The sequence below is a fragment of the Lepus europaeus genome, chromosome 4 (assembly GCF_033115175.1).
Source record: "Lepus europaeus isolate LE1 chromosome 4, mLepTim1.pri, whole genome shotgun sequence".
NCBI lineage: Eukaryota > Metazoa > Chordata > Mammalia > Lagomorpha > Leporidae > Lepus > Lepus europaeus.
This window is the reverse complement of record NC_084830.1, coordinates 2,148,130-2,175,242: the sequence shown is the minus strand read 5'-3', so window position 1 is coordinate 2,175,242 and position 27,113 is coordinate 2,148,130. Positions and strand designations below refer to the sequence as shown.

General features: G+C 69.4%; 2 protein-coding genes across 2 annotated transcripts in view; one reads left to right on the top strand and one right to left on the bottom strand.

Annotated features, from left to right (window-relative positions):
• Positions 1-488: 488 nt before the first annotated feature.
• On the top strand, positions 489-9,106 carry PTP4A3 (protein tyrosine phosphatase 4A3). The gene is made up of 6 exons (XM_062189435.1): positions 489-578; positions 2,739-3,631; positions 6,729-6,821; positions 8,072-8,202; positions 8,630-8,704; positions 8,791-9,106. The coding sequence occupies exons 2-6, from the start codon at positions 3,527-3,529 to the stop codon at positions 8,906-8,908; spliced, it is 522 nt and encodes a 173-aa protein (XP_062045419.1). The 5' UTR covers positions 489-578; positions 2,739-3,526; the 3' UTR covers positions 8,909-9,106.
• A 1,654-nt stretch (positions 9,107-10,760) lies between these two features.
• Positions 10,761-27,113, bottom strand: part of LOC133758230 (maestro heat-like repeat family member 5) — a 37,925-nt gene continuing 21,572 nt past the window's right edge. The window contains exons 19-31 of the mRNA XM_062189413.1: positions 23,891-24,040; positions 22,628-22,782; positions 18,262-18,421; positions 17,851-18,032; positions 15,606-15,761; positions 15,134-15,248; positions 14,450-14,593; positions 12,349-12,525; positions 11,887-12,042; positions 11,679-11,801; positions 11,491-11,593; positions 11,311-11,385; positions 10,761-10,858 (exon numbers count right to left, since the gene is read on the bottom strand). Of these exons, the coding sequence (XP_062045397.1) occupies positions 10,761-10,858; positions 11,311-11,385; positions 11,491-11,593; positions 11,679-11,801; positions 11,887-12,042; positions 12,349-12,525; positions 14,450-14,593; positions 15,134-15,248; positions 15,606-15,761; positions 17,851-18,032; positions 18,262-18,421; positions 22,628-22,782; positions 23,891-24,040 (1,794 nt within the window). The remainder of the gene's footprint in view (positions 10,859-11,310; positions 11,386-11,490; positions 11,594-11,678; positions 11,802-11,886; positions 12,043-12,348; positions 12,526-14,449; positions 14,594-15,133; positions 15,249-15,605; positions 15,762-17,850; positions 18,033-18,261; positions 18,422-22,627; positions 22,783-23,890; positions 24,041-27,113) is intronic.

The following is a 27,113-nucleotide window of genomic DNA, read 5'->3' as shown; positions in this document are numbered from 1 at the left end:
CAGCTGCGCCTCACTTTCCTCTCCTGGGGTGGGGGGGATGAGAGTAGCCCAGGGGTCCCCAGGGGCTGGCCGCTCTGGTGCACAGGGTGGGTGCAGAGCTGGACCCCCGTGCGGCTGCCAGCTGCCCTGGCTCCTCGCTGGCCTCTGCGGGTGCTGGGCGCGCCAAGAGCTGCCCTGGCTGCGGCGTGGGGCCCTCGCAGCCGCGCGTCCTGCTGGAGACCCCTGCCCGCGAGGCCCCCGGGGCGGAGGACCGGAGCTAGGAGGAAGGGCCGAGCCCCGCGCCTATCCCTTCCTGCGGCCCGGCCGCTTCCTCTTCCTCGCTCCGGCCCCTTTGTGTGAGCGCGCGGGGCAGCGGCCCGCGGCTATATTTAGGCGGCAGGTGTGGGAGCCCCCGCGGCCCGGGCGCCCGCGGGTCACCGCCCCACGTGACGCCCGGGCGCTATAAATAGCCGGGGCCGGCCGGGCACCGCCTTGGAGCCGGCGCCCACTGCGAGGCCCGCGCGGCGGGATCTGGGCCGGCGAGCGCGGCCCGGCCTGGCCCGGCGCGCATGGAGGCGGCGGGAGGCGTGCGGGCGCGGGTGAGCCTGCGGCGGGACGCGGTGTGCGGGCGGGTGGGCGGGACCTAGGACCCCAGCCCCGCCCCCAGGCGGCGACGCCCCAGGAGGGGTGCGGGGCAGCCCCCAGCCGTCCCGTCTTGGCCCTTCCCCGGGGCCCCCACGAGCCTTCTGCCTGTAGGGTCACACGGGGCTCCTGTGTGGCTGGGTTCTGCAAGGAATGAGGCGGGGGCCAGCCTGAACCTCGGCTTCCTCTTGGGCTGGGGTTCAGCGGGCTCCTCTCCTGGACCTGAGGGGGAAGAAATCCGCCGGGCTGGACGCCTGGTCCCACAGCAGAGGGCCCAGGCCCGCGGCTCCCTGGCCGCTGGCCCCAGGGAAGGAGGGGCTGCAGCTCCCCATAGGACCCCCTGGGCATGGGGGCTGGTGGGCCTGGCGTGCAGTGCAGAGGCAGCTAGAGGCCAGTGGAGCACAGCCCCCTGGTTGGGGGGGGCTGCACCACAGCCTGCTGGGGGCAGGGGCTCGGCCTGTTTCCCAGGTGGGGAGCCTGAGGCTTAGGTGGCAGGGAGCCCCCTGCCCAGACCTGGGCCTCCTGGGCTTAGCAGGGGGCCAGGTGTGCCTGGCTGCCCCGGGTACAGCCACAAGCCTGGGAGCCGGGCCGGGACCCCCACGGGCACCAGGCTTGCGCCCATCAGGCCTCCTCTGGGCTCTGCTCAATGAGTAGGCAGGAAGGGTCTTCCCCGGGGGGTGGCCCCAGGGCAGGGGTGAGCCTGGGGGTGTTTCTGGGGCCCCAGGCTGCAGAGACAAGTGCGGGTGTGGCAAGACCCCAGCCCAGCCTGGTCCAGCCTCAGCTCCTGACCCTGACCCTGACCCCTGGCCCCTGGCCCCTGAGCCCAGCCCAGTAAAACTGCTGATTCCCGTAGACATGTGACAAGTCAGGCCTTGGGGTGGCCGTGGTGTGGGGTGGCTGAGTGCCCACCTCCTTCTCAGGACCCTCAGCCCCGGGGGCCCCAGGCCCCAGCAGCGGGGGGTGGTGCGTGAGTCCCTCGGGGAGGGGCCTCTGTGTACCTGTGGCTTCCTTGGGCTGTTTTCTCCTCGACACACACACATGTTCACGTGCATACACACAGGTACACACATGCACTCACACCCATGTGCACACCCTGATACGCTCACACCCAGGCACTCACACAGGTTGGGGGCTGGCTGAGCCAGGGACAGGTCCTTCTCTCTGCCTTGTCTCCTTTCTGGGGCCCCCAAGATGCGGCCAGAGCCGCTCTGGGGGTCGTGGGGCCTGCCCGGAGCCCAGCAGTGCTGGGCCACCCACGCCACACAGCTGCAGCTGCAGGCCGTGGGCACCTGTGGGGCTGTGCTGGCCACGGTGGAGCCCCTGTCCCTCCTTCCCCGTCCCGGGGGAACACAGGCTGAGGCTCCGGGGCCAGCCTGCCTGTGGGCAGTCGGAGAAGGCGACTGGGGTGGGGCCAGAGGGACGAGGTGGTGGCTCTGCCCGGTGAGGGTGGCGTGCGGTGCCCGTGTCTTGGGCTGAGCAGGGAGGGGTGGCGGGCACGGGGCCTGGAGGGGTCTTCTAGCCCCTGGCTGCAGCTGAAGGGACTTGGGGGCATCCTGGTGGACCCCTCATATGCAAAGGGGCCAGTGGCACGTCCAAGGTTGGGGAGGGTCACCGTGTGACCGGCCCTTGGCCACCTGCGCTCCGTCAGCGGCATGGCATGTGCCTGGCGGCCGGCCCTGGCCCCTGCAACCAGCCCTGCCTCTCTGAGCTCCCAGAGGGCAGGGCCGACCTGTTTATCTCCTGTCCCCGCCAACCTTGGGAGCCCATGCTGGGGACAGCCGTGGTGGCTGGGGCGGGGACTGGCCAGGGCAGGAGGCTTCAGGACAGCAGGCATGCTTGGGGCTGCACCCCGCACCCCACCATGCCCCCGGCAGGGCTGGCTGTGCCGGCCCCCTTTCCTTGGGGCTCAGACACTGCACAGGGGCCAAGAATCCAAAGACAATCGGGCGGGGCGGGGTCTGCCGACTGCAGGCCGAGGGGCGGGGCTGGGCTCTCTGTCCCCGCAGATGCACCGGATGGGTTCAGCCCCCCTTGGGGTCTGTGTGGTCCCTGCCCACCCCATCTGGGGCGGCCCTGTCAGCTCAGGGCCCCTAACTTCCCTCTCCTTGCTCGTCCAGACCTTGCGTGCAGCTGACCGCCGGGGGGCCTATGGAGAGACCGCCCGGGGGCCGCTCTGAGTGCCCCGGTGCCCAGCATAGCCGCCGCCCCTGCTGCCGCCGACCGCCCTGCGCCGCTGGCCGTCACCATCGCCCTCGCCCGCCGCTGGCCGCCGCTGCCCGACCTGGGGCCGGCGCTGCCCCCTGAGCCCCCTGCCCTGCTCCGGGACTCGCTGGACCCTGATGGGGTAACGTGACAGGGACACCGTGTGCCTGAGACTGCCCGAGACGCCCACCCCAAGGCCGCCCCCAAGTTGGCTCATTTCAAGTTCATTTTCCCTTTGGTCCTTGGGGGATTGAGGCCCACCTGTGAGCCAAGGGTGCCGTTGGTCGTCCACTGATGCAGGGGGGCGTCCCAGCGAGGGACACAGCACTGGACAGTGTCCCCACGGCCGGATTCACTCTGGACTTCTTAAGTTTTTTTTTTTTTTTTTTTTCTTGCTGACTCGTCTTTTGTTTCCACACCCCACCTACCATCATCAGCCCCGAGAGACAGCTCTTTGGAGTCGCCTGTTTTACCCTGGGGGTCTTATTGTTTTTGACACGTTGGATTTTCTTTTTTAACTATCCACGCACCGGGCAGCTCCCTCCCCCTCCCGAGTATTTGCACAATATTTGTGCGGAGTGAGGGGTGGGTTTTCAGACAACCTCTCCTAGGACAAGCACACCTGGCTCTCCTGTGGGGGAGGGCTTCTCTGGTCCGCGGGCCCAGCCCTCTCTGGCGCCCCCTCCCAGCCCCAGGGGCGGCCATGGCGCGGATGAACCGGCCGGCCCCCGTGGAGCTGAGCTACAGGAACATGCGCTTCCTCATCACCCACAACCCCACCAACGCCACCCTCAGCACCTTCATCCAGGTGAGTTGGGTGCTGCCGCGGGTGGGAGGGGCCCTAGCAGGGCAGCAGGCTGCAGAGAGGCGGGTGCAGGGGCCGGGGTGGTCACCTGCGTGCTGTGGGTGAGGCCTGGGGTGGCAGCAGCCCGGGAGCCCCAGTCCTCTGCGTGGGGAGACCCTGGGGCCCCAGCCCTCTGTGTGGGGAGACCCCGGGGCCCCAGCCCTCTGCATGGGGAGACCTGGGGCCCCAGCCCTCTGAGTGGGGAGACCCAGGACCCCAGCCCTCTACATAGGAGACCCAGGACCCCAGCCCTCTGAGTGGGGAGACCCCAGGGCTCCAGCCCTCTACATGGGGAGCCCGGGGCCCCAGCCCTCTGAGTGGGGAGACACCGGGGCCCCAGCCCTCTGAGTGGGGAGACCCCGGGGCCCCAGCCCTCTACATAGGGAGACCCTGGGGCCCCAGCCCTCTGAGTGGGGAGACCCCGGGGCCCCAGCTCTCTACATAGGGAGACCCTGGGGCCCCAGCCCTCTGAGTGGGGAGACCCCGGGGCCCCAGCTCTCTACATAGGGAGACCCGGGGCCCCAGCCCTCTGAGTGGGGAGACCCCGGGGCCCCAGCCCTCTGTGTGGGGAGACCCGGGGCCCCAGCCCTCTGAGTGGGGAGACCCCGGGGCTCCAGCCCTCTGCATGGGGAGACCCCGGGGCCCCAGGCCTCTGTGTGGGGAGCCCCGGGGCCCCAGCCCTCTGAGTGGGGAGACCTGGGCTGGGTTGGAGCCGCCCCGGCAGGAGAGGCCTCCTGCTGCCTGCCACCCTGGCTGCAGAGCCACGAGTGTGTGTGGAGTCTGCATCTGTCCCCCGCATGACCCAGGGCCGTGGGGCAGTGGTCACCGGGCTTCTCTCTGCTGTGTAGGCTGAGCCCCTCAGGCTTCGGAAACAGCACAGGGCCTGCGAGGGTGGGGGAAGGGGCTTCTTGGGCTCAGGACACTGAGCAAGGTGCCCCTATCATGGCGACATCAGGGTCTGGGGAAGTACTGAGTCCAGCACTGTGGGCGCATGGCACGTGGCCAGGACCAGGGCTCAGTGTGTGGCCAGGACCAGGGCTCAGCCTGTGGCCAGGGTCAGGGGTCAGCATGTGGTCAGGCCCAGGGCCCAGCGTGTGGTCAGATTAGGGCTCAGCGTGTGGCCAGGATAAGGGCTCAGTATGAGACCAGGACCAGGGCTCAGCATGTGGCCAGTACCAGGGCTCAGTGTGTGGTCAGGACAAGGGCCCAGCCTGTGGCCAGGGTCAGGGGTCAGCATGTGGTCAGGCCCAGGGCCCAGCCTGTGGCCAGGACCAGGGCTCAGTATGAGACCAGGACCAGGGATCAGCCTGTGGCCAGGACCAGGGCCCAGTGTGTGGTCAGGAGCAGGACTCAGCACGTGGCCAGGACCAAGGCTCAGCATGTGGTCAGGATTGGGACTTAGTGTGTGGTCAGGATTGGGACTTAGTGTGTGGTCAGGACCAGGGCTCAGTATGTGGTTGGGCCCAGGGCTCAACGTGTGGTCAGGATTGGGACTTACTGTGTGGCCAGGGTCAGAGGTCAGCATGTGATCAGGGTGAGTGCTGAGTCTCTGAACAGCCAGACTCAGAGTGTAACCAAGGTTTGGGTTCAGCCAGTGAGTAGGACCAGGGCTCAGTGTGTGGCCAGGGTCAGGGCTGAGTGTGACCAGGATCAGGGCTGAGTGTGACCAGGGTCAGGGCTGAGTGTGAGACCAGGTCAGGGCTCAGTGTAGGACCAGGGTCAGGGCTCAGTGTAAGACCAGGGTCAGGGCTCAGTGTGGGACCAGGATCAGGGCTGAGTGTGAGACCAGGATCAGGGCTGAGTGTGAGACCAGGATCAGGGCTCAGTGAGACCGGGGTCAGGGCTCAGTGTGACTGTGGTCAGGGCTCAATGTGGGACCAGGGTCAGGGCTCAGTGTGGGACCAGGGTCAGGGTGCAGAGTGAGACCAGGGCCAGGGCTCAGTGAGAGACCAGGGTCAGGGCTCAGTGTGGGACCAGGATCAGGGTTCAGTGTGAGACCAGGGTCAGGGCTCAGTGTGAGACCAGGGTCAGGGCTCAGAGTGAGACCAGGGTCAGGGGTCACTGTGAGTCCAGGGTCAGAGATCAGTGTGACCAGGGTCAGGGCTCAGTGTGGGACCAGGGTCAGGGCTCAGTGAGACCAGGGTCAGGGCTCAGTGAGACCAGGGTCAGGGCTCAGAGTGTGACCAGGGCCAGGGCTCAGAGTGAGACCAGGGTCAGGGCTCAGTGAGACCAGGGCCAGGGCTCAGAGTGAGACCAGGGTCAGGGCTCAGTGAGACCAGGGTCAGGGCTCAGTGTGTGACCAAGGTCAGGGCTCAGAGTGAGACCAGGGTCAGGGCTCAGTATGTGACCAGGATCAGGGCTCAGTATGTGACCAGGGTCAGGGGTCAGTATGTGACCAGGGTCAGGGCTCAGTGCGTGACCAGGATCAGGGTGCAGAGTGAGACCAGGGTCAGGGCTCAGTTCCAGGGGTGGCCGCCCCTCTGCTGAGGGCATGGGGGACTCTGGGGCACCCCCTTACTGCTCCCTGTGGTCTCAGTTGGTTGGGCCGTGGCCCTGCTGTGTCCGGTGTCCCCACTGTGTGCCCAGCACGGCCCTGTGGCTGAGTGCTCACCACTCCCCAAATCTTTGCTGGGGCCGGTGGGGGTGGGAGCAGCCCCCCCCCCTCAGCTGCCCTGCCCTGTGCCAGGCTGGGCTGGGACTTTCCCCAGCCGCCCCCACCCCATTCCAGGCCCCCTGCTCACGGGGCTGCTTGGGGCGACTCTGAAGGCCCTGGGCCCTGTCCCCATAGCCTTGTCTGGAAGCAGGGCCTTGCCGCCGAGACCCGGGGTCAGCATCCTGTATGTCGGTGGGGAGGGCAGGGGGAGTGTGCAGGGGCTGCCCCTGGGTTACAGGGGACAGGGCCCCCCGATGGTGCAGGCCACAGCCCATCAGACCTCCTGCCGGGAGCTGAGCTGTGAAGGGGGTGGGGGGGACCCGACTTGCTCTGCACCCCGGCGTGGGGGAGGGGGGTTGGGACTCGCCCCGGCCCAGCCTCTCCCTCCTCCTCCCCCTGGCCCCGCAGGACCTCAAGAAGTACGGCGCCACCACGGTGGTGCGCGTGTGTGAAGTGACCTATGACAAGGCCCCGCTGGAGAGAGATGGCATCACTGTGGTGGTGAGGGCGCCGCCCCTGCACCCCTGCGCCGCCCCGCGCCCCTGCGCCCCCCACCCACCTCTAGGGCAAGGGCCCCGCCTCAGCTCCCGCTGCCCCGCCTCCCTGGGCCGGCCCCGCGGTGCACACGGCGGGGGTCGCCGGGGGCCCCTGAGCCCGCCGGGGTGGAGGCCAGGCCCAGCCGGGCACCTGCCATGTTGCTGGGCTCCTGGGCTCCTGGCCTGGCCCGGGGCCAACTTGGCCTCTGGGGAGGCCCTCCTGGGAGCCGTGCCTACGGCCCTGCGGCTGTTTCCTTGGCTGCTGTGGCCATGGGGACCCCAGTCCGGGTGGCGAGGGGGGCGGGCAGCTCTGTCCTGGCCCAATCCCATGGGAGGAGCGGGGCGGCTCCCGGCACCCCTCAGTTGCTGCTCTGTGGCGGGGACCCCGTTTCTGACGGGCGTCACTGTCTCAAGCAGTCCCGGCCCGCCTGCTCGCCCTGGGGAGGAGCAGCCGGCTAGGGTGGGGTGGCCTGGGCTGCAGGACCCCCTGGGCCGCTCCTGTGCTCCCCGGGGGTGGGGCCGATGCCCCAGCAGCGTGGGGGTTCCGGGGTGCTTGCTTCTCCCTCAGCGAAGCCGGGCAGGGCACGTGGCCTCGAGCGCCAGCCTCGGTCAGCCCAGTGGGCCCGCTTGGCGTCACCCCCACAAGTAAGAGCAGCGGTTCTGGGGCCGGCCCCTTAGCTGCGCTCCCCACGCCCCCTCACCGGGACATAGATGGCGCTGCTGTCCTCGCAGCCAGGCTGGGCCTCGCCTCTGCTGGCCTTGGGGGCTGTGGGGACGCAGTCCAGGTGGCCCCCGGGCAGATTGAGGGCCTGAGCCTACAGTCCTCCCCCCTGCCCTCCCGCAGTCCGGGCTGTGTGGCCAGGCTTAGGTGTCCCCACAGGTGCCGGGAGCCATGGGGCGCGCTGGCCTCGAACCTCTCAGGCCCCCCGCCCCGCCCTGCCCTGGCACACAGGCAGGAGGGACTGTGACCCCAGCAGCACAGTGAGGGCTGCCATCGTGGGCTCGTGAGGACGCTGTCCTCAGAAAGGGGTGGGTGATCCAGGAAGACTTCCTGGAGGAGGGGGCAGGAAACTGCCTGCTCACAGTGGGGTGCTTGTGGTGAGCCTGCCCCTCCCAGCGTCCCCCAGCCCCCGCGGGCTGCCAGCAGGCTCAGCCCCTCCCAAGCGCGCCCAGCACCTCGGCCTTGGGGTGCTCATGGGCCGCTCCCCTCTGCAGGACTGGCCCTTTGACGATGGGGCGCCCCCGCCCGGCAAGGTGGTGGACGACTGGCTGAGCCTGCTTAAGGCCAAGTTCTGTGATGACCCGGGCAGCTGCGTGGCCGTGCACTGCGTGGCCGGCCTGGGACGGTGAGCGGCCGGGGCTGCCGGCATCAGCTTGAGCTCGGGAGTGGGGAGGGGGCGGCTCTTGGGGGCGGGCTTTCTCACTTTCCCACGGCTGGGTCACACCCACGGGAGCTTCCCACCTTCTGGGGGGGGGGGCTGGCGGAAGTCCTTCCTAAAGTCTGACCCGAATCCCTCCCGCTGCAGAGGGAGGAGCTGCCGCCCTGCCCCCTTAGCACAGGCATTCCCTGGCCGGGTCCTTGGAAGGGGGTGGCAGCCAGCACTGGAGGGCCCCAGGCCCGCGCGCTCCGGGCTCTCCCCTGCCGCCCTCGCTGGCAGCCCGGGGCCCTGAGCCGCTGCCCGGCCACTGGGGAGGCAGCCGGCCTTAGGATCCAGGCGCGGGGCCGGGCTCCGGGCGCCTGGCCGGGTGACCACAGCCTGCGTCTGCCCCCAGGGCCCCGGTGCTGGTGGCGCTGGCGCTGTTGGAGAGCGGCATGAAGTATGAAGACGCCGTCCAGTTCATCCGACAGTGAGTGCGGCCCCCGCCTCCCCGCGGCCCCGCGCCCCCTCGGCCCGTGGCCCCAGGTGGCCCCAGGTGACCCCCATGTCTTCCAGGAAGCGCCGTGGGGCCATCAACAGCAAACAGCTCACCTACCTGGAGAAGTACCGGCCCAAGCAGAGGCTGCGGTTCAAGGACCCCCGCACGCACAGGGCCAGGTGCTGTGTGATGTAGCCGGGCCCCGCCCCCGCCCGCCGAGGGCCGCACCTCGCTGCCACCAGAGTCGGGTCTCCTGTCTGGTGGCTGCTGGGCAGGGCGCGGCTTTGGAAGCACTGGGCCCAGCACCCCGCCCCCCGCCCAGCCCTGTTCTCAGCACCTTAAGTTATTGGACCCGGGGCGGTCAGATGTCCTGGCAATAAAACAAGACCCGTGGCTGCGTGTGGACGGTGTGGGGGGGAGGCCGAGGGCGGGCAGCCCTGGGGCCCGGGAGGCTGTGGTCTGTGGGTGGGGGTGGACCTCGCCCTGGGGCCCTGCGAACTCCCGGGAGTCCCCCCCAGGCCAGCCCCGCTCGGCCGTGGGGGTCGCAGGCTGCTGCCCATGTGCAGGACTTGGGTGTTGCTGGCACCTGTGTAGGGCCCTGGGCTGCCAGGGCGGCCGCCTCCTCGCCCCACGCAGACCAGTTCATGTCAGCCTCAGCGTGTGGGGACGCAGGGTGGCCTCGGGGGCTCATGGGGGTCAGCTCTGGGAGGGAAGCAGGGGGCCGGGGGTGGGAGCTTGGGGGGTGCGTGCACTCTGGGTCCAGCAGGCAGGCCTGCTTGGTGCTCTCAGCCCCGCCCCCACAGACACAGGCCCCGGGACCACGTCTCAGCCCATGTTAGTCCTAGACTGCCACTCTCCTGCCCCTGCGGGCCTGGCCTCGGCGCCTCCCTTGTCGGGGCCTCTACGGGCACCTGAGAGGGCCCCTGGGCCCCTGCCCCCCACCCCAGTCCCGCCAGAGGCTCCACTGCCCAGCTTTGGGCGCCCGCCACCTGGGGCCTGTCTGCATTTTGGGAGGGGCCTGCGGTTGCCACTGACGCCACAGTGGAGCCCCCTCCTCTCCCAGGGCCTCCCCGCTCCCAGCTGGGGACCCAGACCCCGGGGCCCCAGGGTTCGTGCACAGCTACTGCGGTTCCAGGAGCCAGGGGAGTTGGTGCCCCCCCAGTCTTGATTAAATGGGATTGCCGGAGGGAGGGAGCCCCGGAGATGGGCTGGGGGTGGGGTACACCCGACTGGGACCCTGGCAGTCCCCGCCCTTCCCCCACGCAGAGGCTGGGGGTCGCTGGAGCAGACAGGGCAGCAGGCAGGGGGCTCAGCACAGCACACGTGCGGCTCTGTGGAGATGGCTCAGTGTTTCAATCCACCGTCCAGTTGTGGGGCCTCCACTTGCCGGCCTGGGCAGCCGGGTGCCTGCCCCGAGGGGCTCACAGTCTAGGGGGACAGTGAGGACAGGGTGGGGGCGACAGCCCAGGAGTCTGTGCCGTGCAGGGCGGGGGCAGCAAGGGGCTGGGCGGTGTGAGTGGGAGGTGGGGGGAGGGTGGCTGGCCCTGCAGGGGTGCAGTCTGGGGGTGGGGCCCGAGTGGGGGGGTCCATGCCCACTTCCCCTGTGGGGAGATTGAGGCTGAGAGGGGAGAGGGGAGGGGCCTGGCTGCAGGCAGGGCAGGACGCCGGCGGTCCCTGGGACCCGGAGACCGATTTTGTAGATGGACAGCTGAGGCCAGGGACAGGGTGACGGGGGCGGATGGAGGGCTGGTGCCGTGGTGGCCCCCGAGCAGCGGTGAGCGCCCTCCCACACCCAGGATGGGGCTGGCCGCGGGGCCCCGGTCCCTTCTCTCTGCGGGTGGACAGGTGCCATCCGCGGGCCCTCGGGGGCTTCTCGGTCTGGCCCAGCCTCCCAGGCCTGCCCTGTCTCCTGGGGCCGGGCTTGGGCACTGGGGAGGGCCCTGGGGTGGGGGGCAGGGAGCTGACAGGTGGGACGCTTCTTTGTGAATCTAGATCTTTCTTTCAAATAGAAAAATGCTCTGGGGGCGGGGCGGGGGGCGGGGCTCCATCACTGGGGCCTGGCGCACACTTTGTGGAGAAAGGACAGCTGGCTGGTGGCGAACTCCCGGATGCCCGGCTCGGGGTCCTCCCTGAGGTCTTCGAAGGCTCCGGGAGAGGAGGGGCAGGTTAGAGTGGACGCCTGCGTCCTCCGTCCCGCCCGGGGAGGTGGCTGGGCAGTGCCCACGCCCTGCTCTGGCCTGGGCGGCTCCCTTCACCCCGTGCCACCTGCTCACACCGGAGCCCTCCTCCGCCCGGGTGCCCGTCCTGACGCTGACCCCGGGCTGCACCGGGGCCTCAGTCTTGCCATGGTGCACTGGGTGTCAGAGGGCCTCGGGGTGGGAGGCTGGGCAGGGCTGGACAGGGTGGGGCTGGGCGGGGCGGGGCCGGGCAGCAGGTGGGGCGGGAGGGGAAGGGCTGGGCAGAGGGCTGGACAGGGCGGGGCTGGGTGGTGGGTGGGGCGGGGCCGGCCTGGGCAGGGCGGGGCGGGGCCGGGCGGTAGGCTGGACAGGGCGGGGCTGACCTGGGCTGGGCGGTGGGCGGGGCGGGGCTCCGCTTACCTCGCAGCAGCAGCTGTGAGTCCCCTTTGCTCACCATCTGCGCCACGGCCTGGGGGTGGTAGCAGACGGTGTAACCTGTGCGGGAGACACGGGGGCAGCTGGCAGGTGCGCGGGGCTGCCCAGGCCCGCTCCGGCCCCTCCCCGTCCCTTTCTTCTCGGGGCCCCGCCCCCTGTGCCCACCTATGAAGAGCGCAGCCCAGGTCCTGATGTGCTGGTGGCAGCTGTGCAGGTAGCTGAGGGCCTGCGCCAGGTGGATGCTGAACTCCTCCTGGCCGCGCGTCATCTGGCGAGCACAGCCCGCGGTCACTGCCGCTGGCCGGGAGCGGCCCCGCCGCAGGGCCCCGGCCCCTCCCCACCGCGCCGCTCACCAGGCAGGTCCAGAGGAAGTGGCGGGCGCTGAGGCCGCGCTCCCAGGCCAGCGTGCAGAAGAGGGTGTGTTGCAGCCGCCAGCGAAGCAGCACGGCGCAGCGGTAGAAGGCGAACTTGGCCTGCTGCGGGGACGCGGGGCGGGGGTCACCGCCTGCCGTGAGTGTCGGGGCCCCAGCCCCCACCCCGGCCGGCCCTGGGGGCACTGACCACGACGACGGCCGGGCACTGGTCCTTCAGATGCAGGAGCAGGGGCACCATGCTCTGGTACACCTGGCTGCGCAGCCCCTTCGGCTCCTGGCCTGTGATCACTGCCACCAGGTCCCCAAACAGTGCCATGGCCGCCGCCCGAATCCCGTCCCGCTCCTGCAAGGCGGGGGCTCAGAGGCAGAGCCCGGTGCGGCGGGGTCCCCGCCCTCGCCCACCTGAGAGCCCCGCCCCGCCGCATCCCGCAGGGGGACAGGACCCCACGCCGTCTCCGACGCCCCAGCATAGGGCAAGGGGCTGGGGGCGGGCCTTTCCCCCACCTTCCCAGCGACAGATCAGCCCCGGGACTGAACCTGCGGCTGTGGCGCCCCCTGGCGGTCGGCGAGCGCCCCCGGCGGAGCCCCTGCCCGCCCCAGGCCGCGTCCCCTGGGAGGAGGCGGGGGACCCGCGGGCCCGCACGCTCACGTCGTCGAAGAAAGAGCGCGCGTTGATGGCGACGCCGAGGCTCTGCGCGCCCGCGCCGTGCCGGCCCAGGCGATGCAGCACGTCCGACACGGTGGCCATGACGCGCACCACCACCGGCTCGCTCTTCTGGAAGAAGCCGTCGAGGAAGGGCGGCAGCTGCCCGCGGAGCAGGGTTCCCTGGGGGCGGCGGGCGCCTGTGGGCGGAAGGCGCGGCCGCCCGGGCCCCGCACCGCTCCCCGCGCCCCTGCCCCACCCGGCCGGCTGGCCGGCGTGAGCAGAGCCGCTGCGCGTCCCGCAGAGCCCGGCCCACCTGGGGCCCTCCCAGAGCTCAGTCCCAGTGGAGCCCCAGGTCCTCGCTCCCCCGCACGCCTGTAGGGCTCCCTCCCACCCCGGGGGTGCCGTGGGCCAGGGGGTGGAGTGGGCAGGGGGTGGCCAGGCTGCCGGGGACGCGGTGCCGAGGTGGTGGCTGGAGGACTTCTGTGCTGGGAGTGACCAGCGGGTCCCGTTGGACATGTTTCACACTCCTGTTCAGCGCTCTGTCTGCCCCGTGTCCCCAGATTGTCCTGAGCTGTCCCTGAGCCACGGTGGGAGTGGCGTGTGCTGACACCAGCGGGTTCTGACAGGTGCGTGGCGTCTCTGCCACCTTCCTGAGCTCCGTCCGGGTTCGGCTTTAGCAGCCCAGCCGTGCAGCAGCAGCACAGGCTTTTTGGGGGCGGGACTGGGTGCTGTCCCCGGACGGCCTCCTGTCCATGCCTGTGCTCGTGCAGAGCCCTGGACAGCGTGGGGAGCAGCCAGAGGAGGGCGCACAGGTGCCCGGCCACTCAAGGAGTGAGGGGGCGAGCTGACCTCTGAGTAACTGATTGGGTGAATGACCGAAGATAGAAAGAGATGAACCAAAGATGAAAGACCCACGGGCACGTGGGCCATGGTGGGTGGGTGGTAGGGAGAGGTGGGGGACGGGTGCGTGGCTGGGTGGTAGGGCGAGAGGTGGGGGGACGGGTGTGTGGCTGGGTGGTAGTGCGAGGGGTGGGGGGACGGGTGCGTGGCTGGGTGGACGGGTGGACACGAAGGTGATGGACAGCTGTGTGGCTGGGTGGACACGAAGGTGGATGGACAGCTGTGTGGCTGGGTGGGCGGGTGGACACGAAGGTGGGGGGACGGGTGTGTGGCTGGGTGGACGGGTGGACACGAAGGTGGGGGGACGGGTGTGTGGCTGGGTAGACGGATGGACACGAAGGTGGATGGACAGATGTGTGGCTGGGTGGACAGATGGACGTGTGGATGGATGAATGGCTTCTTCCAAGAGCCACAGCTCAGGGCTGGGCATCGTGGCGAAGCCGCTGGGGTGGGTGAGGGAGGGGAGTGCAGGCTTCTCGCTTCCCACCACAGTGAGAAAATCCTCCCTAACTCGCCCTGTGCCGGATGGCGTCAGCCTCTGGCAGGACCCAGGCCGCCGCTCCCAGGACAGCCGGGGTTCGAGGCCGAGCAGGTGCTCCTGGGAGACGGGCTGCCACCACTCCTCTGGCACGGCCGTGGACACCAAGACCCGGGGAGCTGAGGACGCTTGGTCTAGAGTGTGCCCGAGCAGGGTCTGGTCCGCGGCCTGGGTTCCTAGTGGCTGCCGTGAGGCGGTCGGCAGTATCTGGAGTGTGACGGCCCTGACCGGCGTGGCGTACGCCAGCCCCCACCAAGGCAGCTCTGCAAGCCTCTCTCTTCCAGCTGCCTATTCTGGGATGGGGTTGTCATGGTGATGGGCGGAATGGGTTGGGAACAGGGGAGTCAGTGACAGCTCGGGAGACTGGGCCAGGCCACTCTCAGGGGGTTCTCATCCCCAGGCCCGGCTTGGGGCAGCCCCGGCTGGCTCTGCAGGGGGCACCAGGGTTCGGCTCTCCCCGGTGTGGAAGAGCCACCGGATCCAGGTAATGGGCACGTGCAGCCTGCCCCACTCTGGAGATGAGCGAACCACGGCCCAGGGAGTAGGGGTCGGGTGGCCCAAGGCACGCTGCTGGGGTGACGCAGCCAGGGTCCGACCCCGTGGCCGGCTCACCCGGTGCACCTGGCCGCGGCGTCGGGGCGGGGGTGCCCCCGCGTCCGCCCTCACCTTCTCAGGGTGGAAAAGGATGTTGCCAAAGCCTTGCAGGCTACACACGCGCACGGCTGCACTGGAGTCCCGGAGCCCCCGGGCCAGCACGTTCAGGGCGGCCTGTCTGGGTAGCACCTCCAGCAGTGCTGGGCTGTGGAGGAACTGGGGCAGCGCCCGGGGAGGGGGGGGCAGGCGGCTCAGGCCTGGCGCCCTCTTCCCGGGAGCCGGCCTCAGCATCCAGGGCGGGGTGGGGCGGGCGGGGCTCTCAGGAAGAGCCGGTGGCCAGCACCCTCCGGCTGTCTCCGGTAGGGAGGGTTTGGAACTTACCCTGGGAAACCCAGGCTGGGAGAGGGGGCGGGCCTTGGCCCAGGTCACACAGCAAGGCTGGGGCCCCGTGTCCACAGCGTAGCCGGGGACAGAGCCCCGTGGAGGGCGCTGGTGTGTGGGTTCACCCCCACCCCACCCCCGGCCCAGAGCATCAGCTGTGGCGATGACACGCCCCCCACAGGCCCCGCCCCTTCCCCCTTCAGGGTGACCCCAGCTGCACGTTTGTGCCTGGATTGCGTGGGTGTCCACCCAGTCCCTTCACCCCTGCAGGGTCGGGGGGTAGGGAGACAGGTCTTGGGGGACCCATCCGGGAGCCCCCCGAGGGCCCCTTGACCAGGAGCGGAGGAGGTGGAGCTGGGCCCAGGGCACGCCTACCTCAGTGAAGATGAGGATGGCCGCCTTCCTCTCCCGCTCCTCCTGGCTCTGCAGCCTGGGCAGCAGCTGGCCCAGCACCGACTTGAGCTGCGGGCACTGGTTTTCCACCATGGCCCTGGGAGAGGGCTGGACTTCGGCCGCTGCCCGGCGTGCACCCTTCTCCACCCCAGCCCCACCAGGAGCAGGCAGCCGGCGGCGGCCTGACGGGATGGGCGTGTGTCCCACTGCGCCCTGCTCCCTGCACCCCCTGACTGCCTGCTTTGTGCCAGGCCTGGGCTGGACACAGGCCGGTAGAGAAGCTGGCTCGGCCCCTGTGCCCCAGGGTGTGGGCTCCGGGAGGGCGCAGGTCCGCAATGCCTGTGCCGGGGGCCTGGTGTAGGGGGCGTGGCCTTCCTTCGTGCCAGGGTGCGGCGGGTGCCCCTGGGAACCCAGCATGGGCAGGTGGTGCACACAGCCACCCCCCAACCCGTACCTGGCAAGGAGGCCGACGCCCTTCGCGTAGGTGTGGATGGAGGCGAAGTGCTCCCAAGCGTCCTGCAGCTCCAGGTGTGCGAAGTCGTGCCAGTGCCCCGTGGTGGAGAGCAGGCTCCTCAGGGCCTCCACGGACGTGCTGCGGCCAAGCAGAGCGCTCAGGGCCCACCCGGGGCCGCCCCAGCTCCCGCCTAGGCTGCCTGTCCCAGCCAGAAGGGCACGTCCTGGCTCTAGCGCCTCATGCCACCGAGTGTCCCTGAGCCCTGGGTTAACGCTAAGGCGAGGGACATGCGGGGCCTGCGCTGGGCGTGGGGCGGGCCCCTGGAGCATCTTGGGGCGCCGGGGCACAGAGGGCCTGGCTGGGGAGCGCAGGGACTGGGGGTCCATCGAAGCCCCAGGGATGCTGATGTTGAAGTGGGAGTGGCCTTAGGAGCCGGGCAGAGACTCAGGATGTGGGGCAGCCGGGGAGGGAGGAGGACGGCCAGGGCAGTGTGGCACAGCCCGGGAGTCCTCTGCCCACTGGGCACGTGGGGACACCAGCTGCGCCGCCCACACCTGTGTGTGAGGCACAAGGGACGCTATAGGTGGCATGTGGTGTGGCATGTGGTGTGGCCGTATGCCTGGCAGCAGCCGGGCCTCCCCTGCCCCCCGGGACCCTTGCTGGTGCCCTTGTCCAGCAGGGGGCAGGGCCCGAGTGGCGGTGAGTTCTCCCCGGGTCACGCGGGCGGGCCAAGGGCGGCAGGAAGTCCCACAGAGATTCGTCCCCAGAAGCGAAGGCCACCTGAACGTCCCTGCTGGTGCCGGCCTGAATGGCAGCCGGCTCGTGCCCCCACCCCACGCCGTGTCATTAAGAAGAGGCAGCCTTTGTCAGGTGCCTGAGCTCAGCCACAGAGCCCCTGGGGCTGCCCGGACAAGGGGACCGGGAGGCGTCCCTCTGGGGGCGCTTGGGGACAGGGGCGCGTCCTTCATGGCTGCCCCGCCCCTGCAGCCACACGGGGGCTTCCGGAACCATGGGGTTCAGCTGAGGCAGCAGTGCCAGGGCCCCTGCCCAGCACCCAGTCACGCCCTCTGGGTCCCTAGGTGGAGCCACCCAGGACGCCCGCCGAGCCCAGGGAGCCCGCAGTCCACGCCTGTCTCCCCACTCCTCCTGGCCCCCGGGTGCCTTCTTCAGCCTTCCTGGGTGCTCAGCGCCCCAGCAGCACCTGCCTGAGCCCACCAGCCCGCTCTGCCCGCACTCAGCCCCCCGGGGGAGGGCCGGGCGCTCGGGGAGGCGGCGTGCCCCTCGAGGGCGGGGACGCCAGCGCTCAGCCCCCAGCCCTGCGGGCCCACGAGCCCTTCCTCGCCGCCTCTCCGTTTTGCTGCTTTTAACCATAGTGACGTGCACGCCGCACACACTGTCTGGCCGTCGGTGCTCACCGAGGGGTGGGTGGCGTTACGCAGGCAGTGCCCTGCGGCCAGCCCCACTGTGCGTCTCCAGGGCCGCTGCTGCTTCTAACAGATCACCGCAGTTTCCACACGGAAACTTTGTCCCCGGTCCTTCCTCCCCACTCCCACCCCCGCCCGTGAACCTGAGTCCTCCAGGAACCTCGGAGCCGTGGGCGGCCACACTGTGTCCTGGGCCACCCCGCCGGCCAGGGCATCCGCAAGAACGGCGCGCTACGTGGTGGGGGTGTCCAGACCCCCTCCCGGCCAGACACAGCGGCAGGCCAGTGGGCACCGCGGGGTACCCGGGCGAAGTGCTCGTCTGAGGCCTGGGCAGGGGTCGCTGGCCTCCCTGCGGCCCTGGCTGCTGATGTCACGGGTCAGAGTGGCTGGGGGTAGGGCTGTGCCCGCTGTCCCCTCACTCCGAGGTTTCCCACTGGAGGAGGGCGGCCCAGGCCCAGCCATGGCCCCCAGGAAGGTATGGGAGCCAAGGTGATGGGTGCAGGCGTGGGCCTGTGCCTGGGGTGGGTGTTTTTGGACCTCTGACCGTCACTGTGGCCAGTGGGCAAGGCGGTCAGTGCTGCCCACTGCCCAGCTGTGGGTGCATCTGGGGTCACGGCTGCACGGAGTTGGAATCACGCAGGCAGGGAGGTGAGCCGAGGGCGGGAGTGGGGGTCCACGCCAAGGACTGGGGGGACGCAGATGACGACACGCAGGGAGACATTGGGGGCAGGGTGAGAGAGAGGCAGCTTCTCGCCCAGGCGCACCAGGCAGCTGGGCGGAAGCAAGGCGGGGGCCGCTGTGCACGGGGCGCCCGGGCTCACCTCTGGGGACTGGCCGCCGCCGTCTCCTGGGCCTGCTGCCCCGGCTGGGGCTCCGCGGGCAGGTTCAACTCCAAGACATAGTGCGTCTGGGTGAGCAGCGCCAGGAGGAGCCGGGGGTAGGCATCCCGCATGGCGACCTTGAACTCCCTGGTGAACTGGAGCTCGTGCAGTGTGTTCATGGCCTGCGGGCGGCCGGCCGTGAGGCTCCCACGGGCCTGTGTCCGTGCGGGGCTGGGCCCCTGCCCTCTCTGGAACCCAGGCCTGGGGGGGACTGTGAGCAACAGGAGCCCCACCCCACCCCACTGACCTGCTGGTCAGCCCTGGCCAGGGAGAGGGGGCTGGGCTTGTGCGGCCTGGATGCGGGAACCCCTCCCCGCGGGCTGGCCTGGGGCCCGGGCGGTGGCGACTCACGGCCAGCGAGCGCAGGTAGGGCTTCTCGGAGCTGCAGGGCCCGGCCTCGCCGGCCCTGGTGGGCAGTGGCCGCTCCTTCAGCCAGGCCAGCAGCGCCTTCAGCACCATGTGGCTCAGGGCCTGCTCCGCCCCCAGGGCCCTCCACAGGCGGACGGCGTGGCTGCGGCCAGAGAGCGGGTGTGAGGACCCTGCCAGACACTGCGCCAGAGCAGAGCCTGGTGGGTCTGGACGCTGGGGCAAGGGCGGGGCCTCGGCCGTGGGGGCGGGGTTTGGCGGGGTGGGGGAGCACTTCCTGCTCCTCCCACCTCCTCCTGAGCGCCCACTTCCCAGCCCCTCCTCAGCCACACTCACAGCCCTGACCTCTGACCTCAGCCCCTCCTCTCCTGCCCTGGGGCCTCCACGCAGGCTGGCAGCCAGGCTCCCCCCCCCCATCCCCCGCAGGTGCAGGTCTGTCCACCCCCAGGCCACTCTGGTGACACAGGTGCAGGGTTCGCTGGTTGGGGAGGGGGCCTCACGCCCACTTTGCCGACGGGGTCCGAAAGCACAGAAAGGGAGCCTGGGCCTGGCCAAGGCCCTGCCTGGCATCCAGGGAGCTGGGCCCGGAGGCCTGGTCTGATGGACCTCTGACCTCCCCAATCAGAATCCTGTGAGGCTCAGGGGAGGGCTGGCTGCCCCAGGCTGGCTGTCTCGTGGAGGGGCGGGAAGCCGTCCCAGGGCCCCTGAGCCTGCCTGGTGGGCACCAGAACACGGACCACCCCAGGAGGCCTCCCAGCGTGGGCACCGGCCCCACGACTCAGGCGCCAGCCCTCGCCCTGCCTGGTGCGGTGTGACCTCGGCCAAGCCACTGCACCCCTCTGGGCCTCAGATGCCAGTGGCAGTGTGGGGACGAGCCGGCCTCAGGAGGCGGCCGTGAGGGGCTTCTGGGAGCGCAGGTGCGTCTCACCGAGGGACACACGACGCATCTGGGTTGGACAGAATACAGCGGGGCAGCTCGGGGGGGGGGTGACTGATGCTGTGCAGAGCCACACAGCTGGGCGGATGGACAGACAGACGGAGGACAGCCCAAGGCAGCCGGGCGCAGGAGGCTGGTGTCGGGGTGGAGGGGTGGGGCCGCGTCCTGACCCTGACTTTGAGGGAGGTGGGGCTGCTACCAGGCTTCGCACAGAGGAGCCACAGGGTCCCAGGCCCACCTGGGGTGCTGGGTGTGTGTAGGGAGCCCGAAGCAGACCGGACCCTCCAGGGGAGGCCCGTGGTGACCAGGGCTAGGGCGGAAGCAGAGGGGCTGGAGTTGGGGGAGGAGGGGATGTGGGTGATGAGCCAGGAGTTTCAGGCTGAGCTGCAGGAAGCGCTGCATCACCAGGCACGGCCTGCAGGGGGCGCAGGTCCCCGGCGTGGGAGGCGGAAGCGCCCACTGGACCTCCAAGGGCAGAAGTCAGGTGCTCAGGGAGAGGCTGGGCCCAGGAGAGCCCTGGGGCCGGAGGGGCCGCCAGGGAGGCCGAGCAGCCGCAGCCGAGGTCTAGGGGTCAGGAAAGCAGGACGCCGAGGAGACTGGCCCCTGGCAGGCAGGGGGGCACGTGTGTCTGGGAGAGGAGGGCCGGCCAGGCCCTGCTGCGCCATCAGCTCCCGGGGGCCGGGGACTCACAGACGGAGCCATGCGTGGTCCCTGGTGCCCTCGTGGGAGCAGCGGCACAGTCTGATGTGAGCGGCTTTTGGAAGGCACCGGAGCCGCCAGGGGGAGCAACGGGCAAAGGGCTTGGCTTGGCTGGACATGTGCCCCAGAAAGAGGGAGATGGGGGGGGGGGACAGAGAGATAGAGAGGGAGGGAGAGGGGGACAGAGAGGGAGGGAGAGAGACACAGAGAGGGAGGGAGACAGAGAGAGAGAGAGAGAGACAGAGACAGAGAGGGAGACAGAGAGAGAGAGAGGGAGGGAGAGGGAGGGAGGGAGAGAGACAGAGAGAGAGGGAGGGAGACAGAGACAGAGAGAGGAAGGGAGACAGAGAGAGAGAGAGGAAGGGAGAGGGAGACACAGAGATACAGAGGGAGACAGAGAGAGGGATTCAGAGAGAGAGGGAGGGAGAGAGAGGAGGGAAAGAGAGAGGCAGGGAGAGGGAGAGAGAGACAGAGAGAGAGGGAGGGAGATAGAGAGAGACAGAGAGAGAGAGAGAAGGAGGGAGAGAGGGAGACAGAGAGAGAGGGAGACAGAGAGAGAGAAGCTCCCATCTGCTGGTTTGCTCCCCAGATGCCTTCTAAGTCTGGGGCTGGACTGGGAGCCAGGAGCTCCATCCAGGTCCCCCACGTGGGTGGCAGGGACCCCACTTCTGGAGCATCACCCGGCCTGACAAGGAGGAAGGTGTGGGGGGACCCCGAGACATCACCCCAGGGGCAGACTGTGGGAGGCAGGAGAGGATGAGCCCACCTATAGGAGAGTCACGGGGAGAGAGGGAGAGCCGAGGTGGCAGGAGCTGCTGCAAGGGGACACGGGCGCCACTGGCCACCGAGTTCCCGTCACAGTGGTGAGAAAGTTTTGGAACTGGACCACAGTGCTCCCTGTGTGACATGGACGCGAACACCCAGAGGGGCTTCCAGTGTCAGTTCCTTGCATATATTTATCTCAGCGAAAACACCAGTAACACGATGCACCAAGCCACTGGGTTTTGTGCACTTTAACTGGGTGAATTGTAGCGTATGTGACTTAGACCTCACTATGTTTGAAAAAACAGCAAAATGCTAGGTACTTGAATCGGCTCCTGCACTGCACACACAAGGCTGGGAAAATGTAAATCAGGGGCCGGCGCTGTGGCACAGAAGGCTAGGCCTGCACCTGCGGTGCTGGCTTCCCATATGGGCGCTAGTTCGAGTCCCAGCTGCTCCACTTCCGATCCAGCTCTCTGCTGTGGCCTGGGAAGGCAGTGAAGGATGGCCCAAGTCCTTGGGCCCCTGCACCCACGTGGGAGACCTGGAGGAAGCTCCTGGCTCCTGGCTTTGGCCTGGCCCAGTCCTGGCCAAATGAACCAGCAGATGGGAGATATCTCCCTCCCTCCCTCTCTCTCTCTCTCTCTCCTTTTCTCTCTGTCTCTGCTTTTCAAATAAATAAAGAAATCTTTACCAAAAAGAAAAAAAATGGACAACGCCCAGTCTGAGTGCAGCCACACGGGCTCCAACCTGCACTGAAAAAGTGCAAAGCCCCAGAACTCTCAGCTCCGCTAAGGACCCGAAGGGACAGCGGGCTGAGCTGGAGAAAGAAATGAAAAAAATTAACGTGGAGGTGAAGAAGAACGACCAGGTGGCCAAGGAGGCTCAGGCTCGAGCGAAAACGAGATCGAGCGTTCTGGAAGAGGTGAGGCCCAGCCCCGAGGATGGCTGGGCGTGGAAGGAGGGCTTCCTGCAGGTGCACACCCCGGGGTGGCAGGGATGGCTCAGGGAGCTGGGAGCCTGCCATGCACGCCGGAGACCAGGATGGAGCTCCCGGCTCCTGGCTTTGGCCTGGCCCAGCCCTGGCTGCTGTGGGCCTCTGGGGAGTCAGCCAGCAGCTGGGAAACTTGTTTGTCTCTGCCTCTCAGATAGGATACTACATCCATATCACCGATTCCCCATCACAACACAGCGTAACTGGAAACGCCTGGCCAGGCTCCTACCGGAGGTCGGCGGCTTCCAGCCGGGAGACACGCAGGGCGCCTGGGCAGCTCTGCCCCCTCCCCCCGCCCCCCGGCTTCTGCATCTCAGGTGGCCTGGGACAGTGCCAGCAGGAAGGCCCCATGTGCTGGCAGGGGGGAGTCAGGCGGGGCTGGGGAGGGTGTGCGGTGGGGGGTGGGCAGTGCAGCAGACACACTGCACGGCCCGGGGGCACGGGGAGTGAGCCGCATGGGCAGGAGGGGCTCGGAGCGGGGGGAGATGACCAAGCAGAGGTGGCTGAGGGAGACGGCGCCTCCGGGTCCCCAGAGACCAGGGTGCGGGCACCATCCCCAGGATGGAGGCCGGGAACCAGCCACGGGGCCGGAGCAGCTAGGAGTGACACTGGCCGGGGCCTGGGGCGCGGAGATCTGAGCTTGGATTTGAGCCGTGAGCAGCCCGGAGCAGCCACCTGTGAGGACCTGGCCTGTCTCGGGGCCCAGGGCCTGAGCACCAGCCGACCCAGGAGAGCCCCCATGCTGGAGCCGGGGGGGCAGGAGGAGGTGGTCCTGGCCAGGAGCGCCCAGGCCCTGGGCTCCCTGCCGTCAGGGGACGGGGTGGCTGAGGCTCGGGTGATGGGGCTGGTGAGCAGTGGCCCCTGTGCCCGGCCCAGGTCGAGTGTGGCAAATAACAGGTGTACAGGTTCCCTTCCCGCACCCGGCCCTGTGGGAGGGGCAGAGGGGGACGGCGGGGCACCTGTCCAGCGGCTGGGAGAAGTCCAGGAAGGCAGTCACCAGCTGGGGCGTGTGGCTGCGGGCCAGCTGGGTGACCGCCTGCAGAGCCGCGTCCTTGGCTTGGGAGGCGGGCACAGAGCAGAGGCGGAGGTGGATGGCACGGCCCATGTTGGCCACCTGCGTGGGAGGGGGAGGTCTGAGAGGCAGAGGGAGGCCAAGGTGAATGTGGAGCCCCTCAGCCACGGGCCTGCTCCAAGGAGCCTGACGGGGGAGGCGTAGCCACGCCTGGGGGTCTGACGGGGGAGGCGCAGCCATGCCTGGGGGAGTCTGATGGGGGAGGCACAGCCATGTCCTGGATGTCTGGTCTGACAGGGGAGGCACAGCCACACCTGGGGGGGTCTGATGGGGGAGGCACGGCCATGGCCTTGGGGGTCTGATGGGGGAGGCACAGCCATGTCCTAGATGTCTGGTCTGACGGGGGAGGCACAGTCATGTCCTGGATGTCTGGTCTGACGGGGGAGGCGCAGCCACGCCCTAGATGTCTGGTCTGATGGGGGAGGCACAGCCACGCCCTGGATGTCTGGTCTGATGGGGGAGGCGCAGCCACGCCCTGGATATCTGGTCTGACGGGGGAGGCACAGTCACGCCCTGGATGTCCAGTCTGAGGCGAGCCGAGCCCACTACCTTCTAGGACACCTGAGGTCTTCAACTCAGCCCCAGCTGCTCGGGCTGGAAGTCGGACGCTCTCTGAGCTGTCGCTCACCTGCTGTTCCTGCGCCTGGAATGCCCCCCCTCCCCCCCGCTTTTGGGTCTCACTCATCCGTGAGGCCGAGTCACCCCTGCGGGACCGGCCGCGCCTCCTGTCTCTCCCTGCCGTTCCCGTGTGTGCTGTCCTACCCACAGTGTCCCCCTCATCAGTGCACCCCCTCTCCGCCCCCACGAGGCCACAGGGCAACTGCCCAACCCTGCGTGTTGCCCAGGATCTGCAGCCCACCAGGGCCCCGGGGACTCGCTAGGGCTGTGCCACCGTTCTCACAGTCAGTCGTGTCGCTTGCTGCCCAGGGCGGGACCTGGGTGGCCACGGGGCCGAGCCCGGAGGCAGCCCCTGGGTGCTGACTGCCCCCCACCCCCCCGCAGCCCCTGGGTGCTGACTGCCCCCGTCCCCCCACAGCCCCTGGGTGCTGACTGCCCCCACCCCCCCCACAGCCCCTGGGTGCTGACTGCCCCCACCCCCCCACAGCCTCTGGGTGCTGACTGCCCCGCCCACCACCCCACAGCCCCTCACCCTCTCCAGCTTGGCCCCGTGCTCCTTCATGACAGAGAACAGCATCTGGGCGGCTGCCTGGGCGCGGAGGGGGCTGGGGGAGCCCAGGCCGTCGATGGCCGTCCAGGCGAGGTCTGTGAGCTCCATCACCGTGAGGTGCTCCATCAGCCCCTGCAGCCGGGGTGCAGGGCCGTCACCCTGGGCCTCCAAGTCTGCTCACCCAGCCTCCTGTGCCCTGACCCCTGTTCTCCCTGGGGCTGGCCCCCCGTTTCACGGTCAACCCCGGCCACATCTCTCTGCGCTGGGCACACCTGGACCCTGCTTGGGGCTGTCTGCTCGCTCAGCCCCGTGCCTGTTCCCGGATCCTGGTGGCCCGGCCTCCTCCCCTGCAGGGGGAGCCATGAGGGTTCTCAAGGACAAGCCCCTACGCTAGCGGAAGAATCTAGAACCTCACAGCAGGCTTACAGGGGGGTCCTAGGGCAGTCAGGGGGAGTGGAGGCAGTGGTGATGATGCAGGGCAGTGGCAACGAGGGTGGTGTGGAGGTCTTAGTGGTGGCACAGTGACGGAGGTGGTGGTGATGGTGATGGTGGTGATGGAGGTGATAATGATGGTAATGAGGGTGATTATGGTGGTGATGACGGTGATGGTGGTGGTGATGATGGTAATGAGGGTGCTGGTGGTGCTGGTGGTGGTGGTGACAGTGATGGTGGTGGTCATGGTGGTGGTGATGACTGTGATGAGGGGGTGACGACAGCAGTGGGGGTGATGGTGATGGTGGTGACAAGGATGAAGGTGCAGTGTATTCAGGGCAACCCGAGGAGCCCTGAAGTGGAGCCCAGGCCCAGGAGTCTGTCCTGCAGCGGAAGCTCCCAGATCCGCAGTCTGCGGGCAGACCCTCCCGGCCTCCCTCTGCTTCCTGCTCCCCTCTGTCACCATCTCCTGTCCAGGGAGAGCCAGAGCCACAGCCAGAGCCTGCGCCTGGGTCAGGGGCCACACAGGGCGGCCAGGGCCAGAGCCTGCGCCTGGGTCAGGGGCCGCACAGGGCGGCCAGAGCCAGAGCCTGCGCCTGGGTCAGGGGCCACACAGGGCGGCCAGGGCCAGGGCCCGCGCCTGGGTCAGGGGCCACACAGGGCGGCCAGAGCCAGAGCCCGCGCCTGGGTCAGGGGCCACACAGGGCAGCCAGAGCCAGACACCATGCCTGGGTCAGGGGCCACACAGGGCGGCCAGAGCCAGAGCCAGAGCCTGCGCCTGGGTCAGGGGCCACACAGGGCGGCCAGAGCCAGAGCCCGCACCTGGGTCAGGGGCCACACAGGGCGGCCAGAGCCAGAGCCCGCACCTGGGTCAGGGGCCACACAGGGCGGCCAGAGCCAGAGCCAGAGCCTGTGCCTGGGTCAGGGGCCACACAGGGCGGCCAGGGCCAGAGCCCGCGCCTGGGTCAGGGGCCACACAGGGCGGCCAGGGCCAGAGCCTGCGCCTGGGTCAGGGGCCGCACAGGGCGGCCAGAGCCAGAGCCTGCGCCTGGGTCAGGGGCCACACAGGGCGGCCAGGGCCAGGGCCCGCGCCTGGGTCAGGGGCCACACAGGGCGGCCAGAGCCAGAGCCCGCGCCTGGGTCAGGGGCCACACAGGGCAGCCAGAGCCAGACACCATGCCTGGGTCAGGGGCCACACAGGGCGGCCAGAGCCAGAGCCAGAGCCTGCGCCTGGGTCAGGGGCCACACAGGGCGGCCAGAGCCAGAGCCCGCACCTGGGTCAGGGGCCACACAGGGCGGCCAGAGCCAGAGCCAGAGCCTGCGCCTGGGTCAGGGGCCACACAGGGCGGCCAGAGCCAGACACCATGCCTGGGTCAGGGGCCACACAGGGCGGCCAGAGCCAGAGCCAGAGCCCGCGCCTGGGTCAGGGGCCACACAGGGCGGCCAGGGTCAGAGCCAGAGCCCGCGCCTGGGTCAGGGGCCGCACAGGGTGGCCAGGGCCAGAGCCCGCGCCTGGGTCAGGGGCCGCACAGGGTGGCCAGAGCCAGAGCCAGAGCCCGCGCCTGGGTCAGGGGCCACACAGGGCGGCCAGGGCCAGAGCCCGCGCCTGGGTCAGGGGCCACACAGGGCGGCCAGGGTCAGAGCCAGAGCCCGCGCCTGGGTCAGGGGCCACACAGGGCGGCCAGGGCCAGAGCCAGAGCCCGTGCCTGGGTCAGGGGCCACACAGGGCGGCCAGAGCCAGAGCCAGAGCCCGCGCCTGGGTCAGGGGCCACACAGGGCGGCCAGGGCCAGAGCCAGAGCCCGCGCCTGGGTCAGGGGCCACACAGGGCGGCCAGGGCCAGAGCCAGAGCCCGCGCCTGGGTCAGGGGCCACACAGGGCGGCCAGGGCCAGAGCCCGCGCCTGGGTCAGGGGCCACACAGGGCGGCCAGAGCCAGAGTCGCGCCTGGGTCAGGGGCCGCACAGGGCGGCCAGAGCCAGAGCCTGCGCCTGGGTCAGGGGCCACACAGGGCGGCCAGAGCCAGAGCCAGAGCCCGCGCCTGGGTCAGGGGCCACACAGGGCGGCCAGAGCCAGAGCCAGAGCCCGCGCCTGGGTCAGGGGCCACACAGGGCGGCCAGAGCCAGAGCCAGAGCCCGCGCCTGGGTCAGGGGCCACACAGGGTGGCCAGAGCCAGACACCATGCCTGGGTCAGGGGCCACACAGGGTGGCCAGAGCCAGACACCATGCCTGGGTCAGGGGCCACACAGGGTGAGCGGGCTGCCCCTTAGCATTCTGCTCTGGCTGCCACCCCCAGTGAGCTGGCGGCTGGGGTGCCCCTTCCTCCTCCCCCCCCCCCCCCGCTGCCCCCTGCCCAGGTTCCAGGATGTGACCTGCAGCCCAGCCAGGCCTCTTTCTGGACACGGAGAAATGAAGTACCGATCCCAGGGTTCGGCTCCTGGAACTGAACTCCTGCTGGGCCTTGGCACCCCGACAGCTCGCTAGGGCCGCCGAGGGCCAGGAGTGGCGCAAGCCCGCTGGGCCGCGACCCCGTCAGCCTTTGGATCAATCTGTGCTTCCACTTCAAGGACGTTTACTGGGGCTGTGCGGGGCCCCGGTGAGAGCCCCACCTCCGAGTCTGCAGGGGCTGAGTGCCCCAGTCATGGGGTCTGTGTGAACTGGGGCCCAGCACCTCAGCAGCCCCCTCCGTGTCAACACAGATGGCGAAGGGAATGTGGCCGGGGCAGGCAGGGACAGCCCCCGCGGGCACCAGCTGACTACATCTCAGAGGGGTGTGG

Excerpts from the sequence above, each read along its gene's own strand:
- PTP4A3 (XM_062189435.1), top strand. The coding sequence starts at position 3,527 with ATGGCGCGGATGAACCGGCCGGCCCCCGTGGAGCTGAGCTACAGGAAC. Across the intron at positions 3,632-6,728 it reads CCCTCAGCACCTTCATCCAG|GACCTCAAGAAGTACGGCGC; the intron begins GTGAGTTGGGTG and ends CTGGCCCCGCAG. Across the intron at positions 8,705-8,790 it reads GCCGTCCAGTTCATCCGACA|GAAGCGCCGTGGGGCCATCA; the intron begins GTGAGTGCGGCC and ends CATGTCTTCCAG.